The following is a 16,759-nucleotide window of genomic DNA, read 5'->3' on the forward strand; positions in this document are numbered from 1 at the left end:
AATTGGCTTTTTATTTCGAATAAGTAATATAGCACAATTGGTAAGGAAGTAAGGTTTGCAGGTACAAGGTCCCGGGTTTAAATCCCACTTCCGACATTTTTCCTTTTATTTCTTTCTAAATTTAATTTTAATTTTTATTTCAAAAATCACAAAAAAATGTATTTTTTTATTTATCATTTAATTGATTTTTCGTTTTTTTTAAATTAAGCATTTTTTTTTATATATTCAATTTTATGCTTTTATTCACTTTTTATTCAAAAATAACCAAAAAAATTATAAAATAAAAAAAATGATTTAGATGTTATTTCTTCAAATATTAGATTATTTTAAATGTATATGTATATATTATTAGGTAATTATCTTTCAAATATTAGAAGTTAGTTTTTATATCATTTAACCACAAAATTATAAACCAATCAAGTCTTTAACTTTTCCAAACAACATATCCGACTAGGGGTGTTCGCGGTGCGGTTTGGTTCGATTTTGAGCATAAAAGTCATCCTAACCGCGAAATAAAAATGCATGCGGTTCGGTTTGGTTCGGTTGATTTTTAATAAGTCATCCAAACCAAACCAAACCAAATCAATGCGGTTAGGATCGGTTCGATTGACTGCGGTTTACACTATAAAATAAAAATGTACTGAAATAAAAGGAAAAAGGAAAGTAATTCAATACCAATATAATATATGATATTATACCATACAAAAGAAATTATATTATAAGAACAGTAGAGAACTAAAAATACATTATAAATGAAATACATATTTAGACAGTAGACAATTACATATATATATATATATATATATATATATATATATGTAGCTCAATAAAATACAAAAACTAAGTTGATTATGCCAAAACTTAAGTTAATAAATTAATTATTAAAATTCAAAACGTGAGGTGTGGCTTTATGCAATTGGATTTGGAAAGATAATAAATTAACTATTAAAATTCAAAACTTAAGTTAAACATGCGGTTTGTTTCGGTTTGGTTCGGTTTTGTGAAATACAAACCGCAAACCAAACCGAACCGCGCGGTTCACTCCAAAAATCATCCAAAATCATCCAAACCAAACGCGGTTTTTTGCGGTTTCGGTTTGGATTGGTTCGATTTGCGGTTTTGCTTTTGAATTGGTTCGGATACGATCACCCCTATATCCGACAACATCAATAACATTCTCAAAAACAATTTATTTATTTCCAAAACAATGTTCCGACAGTAAATATCAAGATGGAAACCACAATAAAAGACCAAAACTTATTGAAATTTAATGTGTGTTTTCAAATTGATTCCAGGTTAGGCATTTCTTTTTCACGATAAAAACCCCACTTCCACGTAAAAAAGGAGGAGACTGACAACCTAACAATTTCTAATCCCATACACTCACAAAGTTCCACTAATCTAAACCACCCACATCAGTCATCACTCTCATCACTAACTTATTCAAGTTTATACAAAATAACAGTCTACCATGGATTTGAGTTCATAACAGGGAAGCAAACAATAAATTACTAACACCATACAATACAAATTCAAGCTTTTTATTGTTGCAGGAATTCACGAGAAAATAAACAGAAATCAAAGCTTCAAAATCATCGAATTTTTTTTTTGAAGAAAACGACAAAGTGATCACACAGATCCCGTCGAAACCGGTCCCCTCCTCTGCGAACAGCCGTATACGTCGGATCCGCCGCCCACTTCGATGCCGCTCCACTGGAATCGTCCCGGTCACGACTACAGCAACCCGCCGCCACCACCGTAGATACCGGCCCAGCGGCTCCACCCCTTTCTCCGCGCGGACTCCACAACGACGTCGTCACCATGGCCAACCCGCAATTCCACAGCACCACCACCTGGCAGATTAAGATTTAAATCCGGTAAACATATGCTAATTTTTTATGCTTCAATTTTCTGCTTTACTTTTTAGATTTTTAAGTGTTATTTAAATTGTTTGTGTCGATAGAAAGAAAGAGTTGAATTTGTGAGAGAATAATGGGAAGAAGAAATGATACAGTGGAGCGGACACTCTATATTTATTTTTCTAACCAATTTTTTTTTCTTTTTATATATCTAATAGTATTCTCTATTATAAAAAAATAAATGAAAAAACTAACTGATGAGAATTTAAGGGGAGGGCGTTCAGCCATTTGTCCCCGTGTTCATTTTTTTTATTTTATTTTTAGTAAATGTTTTTTTTATATATCTTATTAATTAAGTGTATCTAGACTAAATATATTTTTCTTTTTATATCAAAAATACAAAAAAAATATCATTGGTTAATTAGTTTTTTAATTATAAATTAAAAATAACAAAAATATCATTTTAATTTGTTTACTTACCTTTTTTAGAATTTAATATGATTATTATTTAGATTTTCTTTTGATAATTTTGATTCGTATTTGTTCATATTTTTACCGTCTCTCATACGTTATTTTGTGTTTTATTACTAACATTTTTATTTTATTTTTGTGAGGTACTACCATGTTGAGCATTCTATTTGGTGGACAATTACAATTTTATTCTGTATATATCATTTCCGCTTTAATTTTTATTTTTGGGTTGTTGTAATAATTTCCTATCCCCCATTCGTTTAAATTTGTAATCCCCATCCCTGAAGCCATGTAATAGCGTAGGACTTTAATTTCGGCATTTTAATTTTCCGTATATATTTAACTGCTAGATGTATGCTTAGGATTGTATGGAAATATTTAAAATCAATCGCTAGCTAACTTAATTTAAGATAAATAAATAACTGAATCTAACACATTTCTCACACACTCACCTCTAGGGTACGCCCCTCTTGGTTGCCTTCGAATATAAGGTCGTGTCCCTCGAAATGTAGAGGTACCCATTAGCAAAGGTCCCTCGATATAAAACCGTCACTAAGTCCCTCGATGACCCTCGATTGTTGCCTACGAAAAAGTGACGATCGTTCCTTCGAAATTGCTAAAGGTACCTCTACTTGTTGCCTTCAACGACCTCGATGACCCTTCGATGACCCATACGTCCAATATAAACAAGGATTTCCTACTCCTATATAGTATGGATAATCCTAGGAACCGTAAAAAAGTATAGAAAAAGACCAATTAGTTAGGGTAGTGCTCTTAATCAGCCTAGCTCAACAAAAATATCTTTTCAACACTCTTTCGAAAAAACTAAGGCTACGCATTTACGCTAAAGTCCTTATGCCTCTTTTCAACTCAAAACAAACAAACATGAGCTAAGCAAATTAAGAGCCCGTAGATAACTACGGATGAAAAGGGTGCTTACACCTTCCCTTTTCATAACTTACCCCCCGAGCCCGTTTTCTTTTCAAAAGGTCTTTTTCTGTACTTTTTACCTTTCCTAACATTGGACAAAATAAAAGTCGGTGGCGATTCATGCTTACCGCAACATTGGTTGCTTTAAAAATAAAAGTCAGTTCACCGAGTTACACTATGAAAGAAAAATTTGCTATGACTGATTTGGGAAAAATGAAGTATTTTCTAGGATTTGAAGTCAGTCAAATCAGCCAAGGAATATTCATTCATCAGCAGAAATATGCATCAAAAATCCTGACAAGGTTTGACATGGAAGGTTGTAACAAAGTGTGCAATCCAATTGTGCTTGGCTACAAACTTGTGAAAGATGAAAAGGGGAAAGCCACAAATGTTACACTTTACAAGAGGATGATTGAATGTTTGATGTATTTGTTAGCTACAAGGCCAGTCATGACCTTCACAGTCTGCTTGGCTGTAAGGTACATGGAAAGACCTACTGAGTTACATGTTGCAGTTGTCAAGAGGATTATGAGATACGTGAAATGAACACTAAATTTTGGTATCCTGTACAATAAAGAAATTAATGGTAGCTTGATAATGCAGGGCTGGACTCATTTTGATTATGCAGGTGACCATGATGATAGGAAAATCACCTCCAGATATGTTTTTACAATGGAATCAAGTGCAATTTATTAGTCTTCAAAGAAACAACCAATTGTCATTTTGTCCACTACTGAAGCATAGTTTGTATCAGCAGTATCTAGTGCTTGTCAGTGTGTCTGGATGAGAACTGTGTTGCACCATCTACATTTAAAGCAAAGTGATTGCACTATCATAAACTGTGACAACAGTTCTTCCATCAAGCTATCAAAGAATCCCATTATGCATGGTAGATGCAAGCATATCGATATAAGATATCATTTCCTAAGGGAACTCAACAATGATGAAGTCATTGAGATGAAATTTTGCAGGTCACAGGATCAATTGGCAGATATTATGACCAAGGATTTAAAAGTTGAAACCTTCTTCAAGTTAAGGGAGGGCTTGGGAATGTGTGACTCAAGCAACATCAAATGATTGTTTTATTACTAGTTAATCCTGCATTAGTTTTCTTTCTATTTTTTCTCAGGGTTATAGTTTTTAGTTGATCTATTGTTGTGTAGGGATCAACTTAAGGGAGAGTTTGTTGGGGTTATACTCTGTATAGGACTCGTTGGGCCTAAATAGGGAAAGGCCCACACATCTGTATTGCAACATTGTCTTGTAGCCCATATAAGGCATAAGGCATGATGAATGAATAAAAGTTGGAACCCTTTTACATAACACCCCCTAGACTGTTTTCTTACCTCATATTCTCACCCACTAATTGGTATTGGAGTCTGCTGTTTTGATTAAGTCTAATTGATTCCAAAAGTTTTAGGAATAGTGCGGACGATGACGATCCAAAGGGAACATACAATAAAGTGTCGATTTTCAAAGGTGAAAATTTTACTTATTGAAAATCAATCATGAATGTACACTTGTTATTAGTGGACAAAAATTTGAGGTGTGCCGTCACCGAGGGACCTTTTATTTCCATAGGTGAAGATGAAGTTGTAAAACACCCAAAGGATTGGAATGATGATGAAACCAAAAAAGCCTCATATGATTTTGAAAGTATTCTATGCCATATTACATCACACTTTTCTCCAACGTTTTACACAAAGTGGCCTTTAGAATTTTCGAGTTTGATCCTACAAGTGAACCTAAACAACGATATAGAAAATAATATTGTGATTTATTATTATGAATAAATGGACTCTTTTATAAGAGAAAATACAATCCATCTCCTTGATTGAATGAGATATAAATAAAAATAAAATAAACCATACATTCACCAAGTTTAATAGATTTCTGATAGGCTTCTCTTTAATTATTGATTAAATGTTATAATGCTATACGTTAACATTCATGTATTGGTATGAGAAGTTATTTCTTTCTTGAGAATCTTTATATCCGAAAATAAAAATATTTCTTTCTTGAGAATCTATATATCCGAAAATAGATATTTTCAATCTTCTAACAGACAAAATATACTCATTCCTTATCCATGTGTTGTGTTAATAGCCTTACTAGTAAATGGCTACACGTTAATAAAACATTTTAAAAAATAACACGCCCTCAAGTTTTTTGTTCAAACTCCACCACAATGCAAAGAAAATACAATCTAAATATGAGGGGATACAACTATTATAGTAGGCACTGGCATTAAAATTCTCAATTTCAGTGTGACCCTCGTCACTTCTACAAATGAAGTGGAATAAACAGATGCCACATTAAAGTTCTCAATTTGAGATCATTTTCTTCAAATCTGAGAGAGCTTAAAAGGATCTCAAGATTTCAAGGTAAGTAGGTGACAACTTAACCAACATCTTTAACCATAAATAACTTTTTATATACATTTTTTATTGTACTTCGATTCGATACACAGAATATCGTGACTACAAACTTCAGCAGTTCCATAATACAACTATAAAGCCTATTAATACTAAGGATGACTTCAATATAAGTAAAACAAGATTGAATAACATTATCAGTCACCAAAGATAAAACCCAATAGCTAGATTCATAAGTATATACAAGATGTAGGCTGCAACATATTCAATTGACCACTTGTGCATCACTTTTACCTCCCAATATATGGTCATTGCCGAAAGTAACCGACCTCAGATTAGCTAGCAAGGCATCACGGCCAGACAAAACCACTTGAAAAAAGCCATCCACCTCCTTTGCAAGAAGATCTAGTCCTTGAGAGAAATTCTCCGTTGCTCTGCCTAATCTCTCAACAGTTTTTGCATGTGATTCTTTCTCAATTGAATGTACAACACCTTGGACAATAGGGTATAATTCCCTCACAGACAAATCAACTGCTTCCAGCTCATTCAATACAGTAAATCTCCCACTAGAAAATCTAACTCTAATCTCCTCATTAACAAGATTTTGCAGACCTATAAAAGCTGGAGCCCAGGGATAAATATCGGCCACATCCATATCCATCAAGTTCTTTGTAGAGCCTGAAAAAGCAGTAGCAAACACACTGCACACAAAAACCGTCAGCGCCTTTACTCCATATATAGCTTCCATCAAAACCTTACCTTTTGCTGACTTTTTAACCTTTGGCATATCAGATGACTCAACCAGATTATCCAAAATGCGGCCACATTTTTCGATTCTAGGATTTTTAGAACTCATATGCTGCCTCCAACCATCAAGTGAATAGCATGCCCGGAAAAGCTGATCTGGTGAGGAGGAGCCTAAATGGTGCAATGTGCACTGAAGTAAAAGTTGGCCCTGGTTTAGACGTGATAACTCGGAGCTAAATGCATTGCATATATCCAGCAACTTCACACTAATGTCCAAGTACACATCTATCCATTTCTCATCCCAATGAGTCATGGGAAGCTCAATGTCTGTCATGAGGGTTTTAATATCATTGTGACTTTCACAAAGTGCTTGCATAGCCGAAGTCATCCAAGACAAGCTGACGACTTCATCCTTGCTTTTAGGAATAAGCTTTTTCAGCCTCTCTTCCAGAGATTTTTCAAAAGCACGTAACACTGTCAGCAGTTGCGGAGATAACTTAGTGCCTTTAGGTGATATCATCCGGAAAGGATTTCCAAAGGAGAAAAATGATCTGGGTGGATCCTGTGGAAGACTCATTTAGATGCTTAACTGCAAAGAGAAAGATAAGAAAGTAATTACAACATTGCTAAATAAATACCATACAAATTCAATTATCTGTCACACAAAGCAGTCGGTATTAATGAAAATCAATGGAAGCAGAAAAAACTCTCCATATATTAATTACTTCATTACTATGATAAACATTTAGTTATCCTTCTAAACTAGAGCTGCAACACACTATGCAATATGTTTCAGCCATAGTTTTGACATTACAGTCCACAACCACGATTTGGGCCGCAATATGAATGTTTGGGAGGCCTTTGCAAACGCATTGCAGTTGCAATATGAAGGTTTTCGAGGCCTTTGCAAATGCATAGCAGCCGCATCAACCACATTCCTCTGCGTATATCCACAATATCAAGGGTCACAGCATAACTGCAGCCTACTGATGGTAATTTACAAAAAGAAAAGTTTTCATTTCAGGTCCACACTTGATAATGTAGAAAATCCACAACTAAATCACAAATTAATAGCAACCTAACTAAACTTTCCTCTAAAAGCAACTTTTCAATATAAAAACCAGAGATCCATAAAAAATATTTCTCCTTTCACAAATTAATTTTCCTACAACCCTGCTACAAATTAAAACCCCATTTCTCACCTTAATACAAAAAATTTAAAAGAATATCAACGTTTAACTCCCTCATAATGTTGAAAATCCAGCAGTAAATCACAAATTAATAGCCACCTACCACCTATGAAGCACGGACACCTCTAAGAATAGGCGTGTCGTGGTGTCCGGCACGTGTCAGTGGCCGACACTTGTATGACACTCGTACGACACGTGTCAAAAAAATCAAACAAATGTCGGAAAAGTCAGACAAGTGTCACCAAAAAAATTATCTTTTTCTCTGCTTCGACACGCTTTGAACCAGTGTCCGACACCCATATAACACTCATACAACACTTGCCGTACAATTCGGATAAGTGTTTTAAATTTTTTTGTTATTTTTCTTCGCTTCAACACACCTTATGTATGTTTTGAATAAATCTCATACACATATAAAAGGGGTAAATATGTATTGAGCTAATGTTATCCATCAAGAATTGAACACATTAATTTTGATTAGAATATTTGTAACTCTTTTTAATAATAGATGGATAAATAAATATCAAATATGTAGCGGTGTCGGTGTCTTATGTTTTTGAGATTATCAGTGTCGAGGGTGTATGTGTCGTGTCTCAGTGTCCGTGTGAGAGTCTATGAAAGAATGAATAGATTTAGATACAAAACCGATCAAAACTAAAGAATGAATAGATTTACAAATTTTCACTAAAAGATAGAATGAAAGAACGAACCTGGAATAGATCGGATTAGAAGATAATCTAAGTAGGGTTTAGAGGTTTGGTTTGTTGTTGTTTTGTTTTTTTGCCTCTGAGAGAGTTAGAATATTGTGCTCTATTGTAATAAAAAAAATACACAAGAATACAACGTATTTATATTTTTTAAAGGTGTCAGGTGTCAAGTTGGTCAAAACGTGTTTTAATACCGTTAGCATGCCTATTACTTAATATTTTTTCCTTAAAATATAACATGTGTTTTTTTAAATTAAAGTATATTTTTTCCTTAAAATATAACATGTGTTTTTTTAAATTAAAGTATATAAGACTTGTCTTGACCAAAGAAAAATATAAAACCTTGTTTTTTATTATATAAATCTTAGAAAGTTTCTGCGTTGGAACGGATCGTGTAATATGTTTGTTTTTTTTTTTTTTTTGTGAAATTGTTAATTTTTTTATTTTTTGTCTTTGTACGTGAAATTTAGATTAAGGAAGGATATATTTTTATCTTTATGTTATTGAATTTTGGATATGTAATTGTATTTTATTAGTATTAGGGATGTAATCGGGTCGGTTTGGACCAATTTTTGATCAAAAAAGGTCATGATATTTCTATCGTTAGGGTTTGGTTCGATTTTTAATATTTTTCAAAAATGGAATCGAACCAAACTAACCAATTTGGTTTGGTTTGGTTTGGTTCAATTGATTGAAAATGACATTTTTGGGGGCATCTATTAGCCTGAGATTTTTAGCTTAACATTTCGACACGAATGTGCGATATAAGATAAATAAAAAATGCTAAGTGTAGATAACCAAGTCATACTTTCGACATCAGGTCACAAATTCGATGTTAACCTTTCTGACAGATGTGATGAGTTCGACTCGCCTATGAAATCATGTGTTTGGAACTCGGTATATTCTTGAGTCCACAGATTGGATGACTTAAAGATGTTTTCAACAATTGGGGCGGTTTGAAATGGTTCAAGTGTCGATGACATGTGGAAATAAATCAGAAGGCGAAAGCCCATGAAGCAGTATACGTGTCAGATTTTTAAGAGTTAGTTGTTGCTGGCAGTTGATAATGTACCTAGTATATAAGAAAATTTTGACAATGTAGTCAGGGTTTGCAGTTCATTTTGTTCTCTTTAAAACTCATACATTTGATTCACTGAGAAAACGAGTTTGTGAGAAAATGTATGAACTTGCTTTCCATTTTTAATTCAAGTGTTTCAATTGCTTTATTATTGTTTACCTATTTACTTGATTTCTCTATTTAAACACTTTTACTTTATTTCTTTGGGTGTTTACATTAGAAATCATTTCAAGTATATTTTCTCGAACGTTTTGCACAAAATGATTTTAGAATTTTCGAGTTTAATCCTACACGTGAACTAAAGCTCGTAATAACAACTATATAGAAGATAATATTGTGATTTATTATTAGAAACAACTATATAGAAGATAATATTGTGATTTATTATTAGAAATAAAGGGACTCCTTTTATAAGAGAAAATACAATCAAATTGCATGAGAGATATAATAAAAATAAAATAAATCCTACATTCACCAAGTCTAATAGATTTCTGATAGACTTCTCTTTATTAATTGATTATGTTATAATGCAATTGCTATACCTATACATTAACATTCATGTATTGGTATGAGAAGTTATTTCTTTCTTGAGAATCTATATATCCGAAAATAAAGTTATTTCTTTCTTGAGAATCTGTATATCCGAAAATAAAGTTATTTCTTTCTTGAGAATTTGTGTATTCGAAAATAAATATTTTCAATCTCGTTTCATCCGTAAATGGCTACACGTTAATAAAACATTTAAAATAAAATAATAACACACCCTCAAGTTTTTTGTTCAAACTAGTAACAAACATGTGCATACGCACGGGTTCTGTTTGGTTACGCGAATTTGGATACAACATTTATTTTAAATAAAAATGTTAAAAATATATAAAAATATTTAGATCAATAATAGATTTTTTTCCGTATACCATTTTTGAATTAAAAATATTTTATCATTAATATCATTTCTCGTATATAAAAATATTTAAATCAATAATAGATTTTTTTACCGTATACAGACTTCTTTTTTGTTTAGGTATCATTTACAAAAATATTTGGATCAATAGTAAATTTCGTATATAAAAATATTTAGATGAATAATAATTTTTTTCCCGTATACCATTTTTAAATAAAAAATATTTGGGTCATAAATATCATTTTTCGTAAATAATAGATTTTTTCCGTATACAAATATTATTTTTGTTTAGGTATCATTTACAAAAATATTTGAATCAATATTAAATTTTGGTATATTAAAATATTTAGATTAATAATATATTTTTTCCCGTATACCATTTTTGGATAAAAAATGTTTGATCATAAATACCATTTCTCCATACAAAAATATTTAGGTTAATAATAGATTTTTTTTCATATACAGACTTCATTTTTGTTTAGGTATCATTGCAAAAATATTTGGATCAATAGTAAATTTCGTATATAAAAATATTTATATCAATAGTAGATTTTTTCCCGTATACCATTTTTGAATAAAAAATATTTGGATCATAAATAACATTTTTCGTAAATAATAATACAAATATTATTTCTATTTAGGTATAATTTACAAAAAATATTTGGATCAATATTAAATTTTTGTATAAAAAAATATTTAGATCAATAATAGATTTTTTTCCCGTATACCATTTTTGGATCAAAAATATTTGAACATAAATACCATTTCTCGTATATAAAAATATTTATATTAATAATAGATTTTTTCCCCGTATACATACCTCATTTTTGTTTAGGTATCATTTACAAAAATATTTGAATCAACAGTCAATTTCGTATATAAAAATATTTAGTTCAATAGTATATTATTTTTCCGTATACCATCTTGGAATAAAAAAATTTGGATCATAAATACCATTTTTCGTAAATAATAGATTTTTTTCCATATACAACTATTATTTTTGTTTTTGTGTCATTTAAAAATATATTTGGATCAATATCAATTTTTTGTATATAAAAATATTTAGATCAATAATAGATTTTTTGGCCTATTTCATTTTTGAATAAAAAATATTTGGATCAAAAATAATATTTTTCGTAATAATAAAATTAAGAACTTTATGGTACAAAGACCAAAAAACAACAAATTTAATGTGGTGGCAAAAACTCAAATAAGGGTATTTTAGACTCTTCTACAACCATTAATTTTCTTATATTATAGATTGATTTTCGTAATAATAAAATTAAGAACTTTATGGTACAAAGACCAAAAAACAACAAATTTAATGTGGTGGCAAAAACTCAAATAAGGGTATTTTAGACTCTTCCACAACCATTAATTTTCTTATATTATAGATTGATTGATTTTTTTTTTGGAAGAAAGAAGTGAGAAAGTGATGAAAGAGAAAAAAAATAGAGAGTAGAGAGAGATTTGATAAGTTTGATAAAATATAAGAGTTGTATTATTTTAATAATAAAATTAAGAACTTTATGGTACAAAGACCAAAAAACCACAATTTTAATGTGGTGGCAAAAACTCAAATAAGGGTATTTTAGACTTTTCCATAACCATTAATTTTCTTATATTATATATTGATTTTTTTTTGGAAGAGAGAAGTGAGAAAGTGATGAAAGAGAAAAAAATAGATAATAGAGAGAGATTTGATAAGTTTGATAAAATATAAGAGTTGTATTATTTTAATAATAAAATTAAGAACTTTATGGTACAAAGACCAAAAAACCACAATTTTAATGTGGTGGCAAAAAATCAAATAAGGGTATTTTGGACTTTTTCACAACAATTAATTTTCTTATATTATAGATATATTGATTTTTTTTTGGAAGAGAGAAGTGAGAAAGTGATGAAAGAGAAAAAAATAGATAATAGAGAGAGATTTGATAAGTTTGATAAAATATAAGAGTTGTATTATTTTAATAATAAAATTAAGAACTTTATGGTACAAAGACCAAAAAACCACAATTTTAATGTGGTGGCAAAAAATCAAATAAGGGTATTTTGGACTTTTTCACAACAATTAATTTTCTTATATTATAGATGTGGTGGCAAAAAATCAAATAAGGGTATTTTGGACTTTTTCACAACAATTAATTTTTTTATATTATAGATTGATAGATTTTTTTTGGAAGAAAGAAGTGAGAAAGTGATGAAAGAGAAAAAAAATAGAGAATAGAGAGAGATCTAATAAGTTTGATAAAATATAAGAATTGTATTATTTTAATAATAAAATTAAGAACTTTATTGTACAAAGACCGAAAAACCACAATTTTAATGTGGTGACAAAAATTCAAATAAGGGTATTTTAGACTCTTCCACAACCATTAATTTTCTTATATTATAGATTCCACCACTATGCACAGAAAATACAATCTATATAATCTGATTATGAGGGGATCCCCTCAATCAAAACTCTCAATTTCAGTGTGCCCCTCGTCACTTCTACAAATGAACTGAAATAAACAGATGCCACATTTAAGTTTTCAATTTGAGATCATTTCCTTCAAAACTGAAAGAGCTTAAAAGGATCTCAAGATTTCAAGGTAAGTAGGTGATAACTTAACCAACCTCTTTGACCATAAATAACTTTCTTTATACATACTTTATTGTACTTTGATACACAGAATATCACAACTACAAATTCAGCAGTTCCATAATACAACTATAAAACCTATTAATACTAAAGATAACTTCAATATAAATAAAACAAGATTGAATAACATTATCAATCACAAATGATAAAACCCAATACCTAGATTCATAAATATATACCAGATATATGCAGCAACATATTCAGTTGACCACTTGTGCATCACTTGTCACTTCCAAGATGTGGTCATGGCCAAGTATAACTGACCTCAGATTAGCTAGCAAGGCATCACGACCAGCCAAAACCACTTGAAAAAAGCCACCCACCTCCTTTGCAAGAAGATCTAGTCCTTGAGAGAAATTCTCCGTTTCTCTGCCTAATTTCTCAACGGTTTTTGCATGTGATTCTTTCTCAATTGTATGTACAAGACCTTGGATATTAGGGTATAACTCCCTCACAGACAAATCAACTGCTTCCAGCTCATTCAATACAGTAAATCTCCCACTTGAAAATCTAAATCTAATCTCCTCATTAACAAGATTTTGCAGACCTTTAAAAGCTGGAGCCCAGGAATACACATCGGCCACATCCATATCCATCAAGTTCTTTGTAGAGCCTGAAAAAGCAGTAGCAGACACACTGCACACAAATACTGTCAGCGCCTTTACTCCATATATAGCTTCCATCAAAACCTTCCCTTTTGCTGACTTTTTAACCTTTGGCATATCAGATGACTCAACCAGATCATCCAAAATGCTGCCACATTTTTCGATTCTAGGATTTTTAGAACTCATATGCTGCCTCCAACCATCAAGTGAAGAGCATGCCCGGAAAAGCTGATCTGGTGAGGAGGAGCCTAAATGGAGCAAAGAGCACTGAAGTAAAAGTTGGCCCTGGTTTAGACGTGATAACTCGGAGCTAAATGCATTGCATATATCCAGCAACTTCACACTAATGTCCAAGTACACATCTATCCATTTCTCATCCCAATCAGTCACGGGAAGCTCAAGGTCTGTCATGAGGGTTTTAATGTCATTGTGACTTTCACAGAGCACCTGCATAGCAGAAATCATCCAAGACAAGCTGACGACTTCATCCTTGCTTTTAGGAATAAGCTTTTTCAGCCTCTCTTCCAAATTTTCCTCGAAAGCACGTAACACTGCAACTAGTTGTGGAGATAACTTAGAGCCTTTAGGTGATATCATCCGGAAAGGATTTCCAAAGGGGAAAAATGATCTGGGTGGATCTTGTGGAAGACTCATTTAGATGCTTAACTGCAAAGAGAAAGATAAGAAAGTAATTACAACATTGCTAAAGGCAGTCAGTATTAATGAAAATCAATGGAATATGTTTCAGCCATAGTTTGACATTATGGTCCACAACCACGATGTCGACCGCAATATGAATGTTTGGGACGCCTTTGCAAATGCATTGCAGCTGCATGAAGGTTTTCAAGGCCTTTGCAAATGCATTGCAGCTGCATCAACCATATTCCTCTGCATATATCCATAATATCAAGGGTGACAGCATAACTGCAGCCACAACCAGAGTTTAAAACCTCGGTTTGACCAACAAATCCTAAACATCCAGCCTACTCTACTGATGGTAATTTACAAAAACAAAAGTTTTCATTTCAGCTCCACACTTGGTAATGTATAAAATCCAGAAGTAAATCACAAATTAATAGCAACCTAACTAAACTTTTCTATATAAAAACCAGAGACCCATAAAATCCCATTTCTCGCCTTAACTAAAAATTTAAAAGAATATCAACTTATGACTCCCTCACAATGTTGAAAATCCAGCAGTAAATCACAAATAATAGCCACCTACAAAAGCAACAATTTTTTTCTATATAAAAACCCTAACCCTCAAACAAAAATGAACTATTACAACAGTTTCATGGGTTGGTAGAAAAAGATTAATGTTTTACCAAAACTCTCAATTTCATATATTTTAAAATTGAAGGAGGCATGAGAATGGAAGAACGAACCTGGTGTAATAGATTGGTGTTGTTTCGCCTCGTCGATAGAATAGAATATTGTGTTGTATTTTAGTACGATTTCTACTACTGTGAGCTGTGGCAGCAGAATACAATGTATTTAATGCATTTGACTCAAATTTCAGTCCTACACATAAAACGTGTTTCATTACGTTGCCGCGTTCACCTTTCTTTTTCTTAAAATATAACACCGTATGTTTTTTAACTAAACTAAAATAAGACTATTATATTTTTATGTAAATTTTTTTTTCTCTAAGCCTTAAAAAAACTCCGGTAAAAACAATATAATAGTATTGTATAAAATTTTTATTCAATAAAAATAAGTTATATATTAAAATTCCCAAAAGTACTAAAACCTTTAAAATATTATACAATTTTTTTGTCAGAATGTTTGATTGACAAACTTTTTTTAAAATAAGTAAAATAAAATTTATTACAATATACTTTATAAATATAAATAATAACTAAGAAGGGTGTATACTTTTTAATCAAACATCAAAAATATTTCTGTATTTTAAATAATTTTTACTAAAACAAAAAGGTATTTTCATAATATAAATATAAGACTATTATATTTTATGTAAAAAGAATAAAATTGTTTCTAAGACTTGAAAAGACTCCAGTAAAAACAATATAATAGTATTATATATATTTTTTATGCAATAAAAAAAGTTATATATTAAAATATGTATATGGTGTTCCCATAAGTACTACAAAAAAATATTATACATATTTTAATAAATAACTTTTAATATATATAGTACAAACCTTTAAAATATTATACAATTTTTTTTCCGGATAGGATGTTTGATTGACAAAAAACATTTATATATCAAAATAAAATAAAGTTTATTATAATATTTTTATAAATATAAATAAAATTTATAAATAATTAAGGAGAGAATATGATTTTTAATAAAAAAAATCAAAAGTATTTCTATATTTTAAATAATTTTTACTAAAACAAAAAATATCTTTACAAATATAAATATTAATAAAAGATAATGAGAGAAAAAGAGAAGGAAAGAATATAATTTTAATAAAAATTAAAATATTATTAAAATATTTTAAATAACTTGTAATAAGGACAAAATAATATTTCTATATTATTAATTTTTCATTTTTAATCAACGAAAAATTAATTTCAAAATCAAAATACTCAAGGCGAATAGGCGATTATCACTAATTCAACCAACTACAAAACAAAAGGACTAAGAAAAATAAGAACACAAAAAGTTTAAGCTAGTTCATCATCAACGCTTATGTGTTTTCTAAGTTTTTGGTTTATCCACCTTCTCTACACTATGACATCTATGAATTTTCTCTTCTATCTTTGTGTTATTTACATTATGCCAAAATCTTTTCTCATTTTTATATTTCTAAACTTCATATATAGTTTCGGTTGATGCAAACTTCATGCGATTAGCTTTCCAACATTTTCCTTTACTTCTACAATAATCTATTTGAGCTCATCTTTCCACTCAGTCGGCTCATGAATAACATGCAACCAATAACAAACACGTTTCAAAATAATCCCCAGCTCCTTACAACCAAACAACAAATGTTTGAATTATTTTGACCTTTGGAAAGAAGCGGCAAATCTTATTATCAATCATCCCAAAATGGTGCAGTCTTTCTTTGGTGGCTAGCTTCTCGTGACGAGCTAACCACATCACAGACATTGGTCTTGATCGAGCCATATTATTGTAGAACACCTCCCTCCAATTCACATCTTGGTATTCATTGTTTAGTACCATATACATAGCCTTCATGTTGAATTTCTCCTAATTCAAATTCTGCCACACCTGCATCTGTTGTACATCTTCTTTCTGCTTGAATATTGCTTTCTAAATCC

The 16,759-nt window shown here is 30.9% G+C and overlaps 2 protein-coding genes across 4 annotated transcripts; both read right to left on the reverse strand.

Annotated features, from left to right (window-relative positions):
* Positions 1–5,358: 5,358 nt before the first annotated feature.
* On the reverse strand, positions 5,359–8,381 carry LOC131612112 (protein BPS1, chloroplastic-like). The gene is made up of 2 exons (XM_058883930.1): positions 8,283–8,381; positions 5,359–6,971 (listed from the first exon to the last, which is right to left on the reverse strand). Exon 2 carries the CDS (start codon positions 6,957–6,959, stop codon positions 5,901–5,903), a length of 1,059 nt encoding a protein of 352 aa, XP_058739913.1. The 5' UTR covers positions 6,960–6,971; positions 8,283–8,381; the 3' UTR covers positions 5,359–5,900.
* A 4,405-nt stretch (positions 8,382–12,786) lies between these two features.
* LOC131612113 (protein BPS1, chloroplastic-like) lies at positions 12,787–15,048 on the reverse strand. 3 transcript variants are annotated; one of them, XM_058883932.1, is made up of 3 exons: positions 14,896–14,967; positions 14,673–14,731; positions 12,787–14,176 (listed from the first exon to the last, which is right to left on the reverse strand). In XM_058883932.1, the coding sequence occupies exon 3, from the start codon at positions 14,162–14,164 to the stop codon at positions 13,106–13,108; it is 1,059 nt and encodes a 352-aa protein (XP_058739915.1). In that variant the 5' UTR covers positions 14,165–14,176; positions 14,673–14,731; positions 14,896–14,967; the 3' UTR covers positions 12,787–13,105. The 3 variants fall into 3 exon arrangements, with proteins under 3 accessions (XP_058739915.1, XP_058739916.1, XP_058739914.1); XM_058883933.1 differs by having other exon boundaries at positions 14,677–14,731; positions 14,896–14,940; XM_058883931.1 differs by lacking the exon at positions 14,673–14,731 and having other exon boundaries at positions 14,896–15,048.
* Positions 15,049–16,759: the final 1,711 nt, after the last annotated feature.

Source organism: Vicia villosa, linkage group LG6, assembly GCF_029867415.1.
Source record: "Vicia villosa cultivar HV-30 ecotype Madison, WI linkage group LG6, Vvil1.0, whole genome shotgun sequence".
Taxonomy (NCBI): domain Eukaryota; kingdom Viridiplantae; phylum Streptophyta; class Magnoliopsida; order Fabales; family Fabaceae; genus Vicia; species Vicia villosa.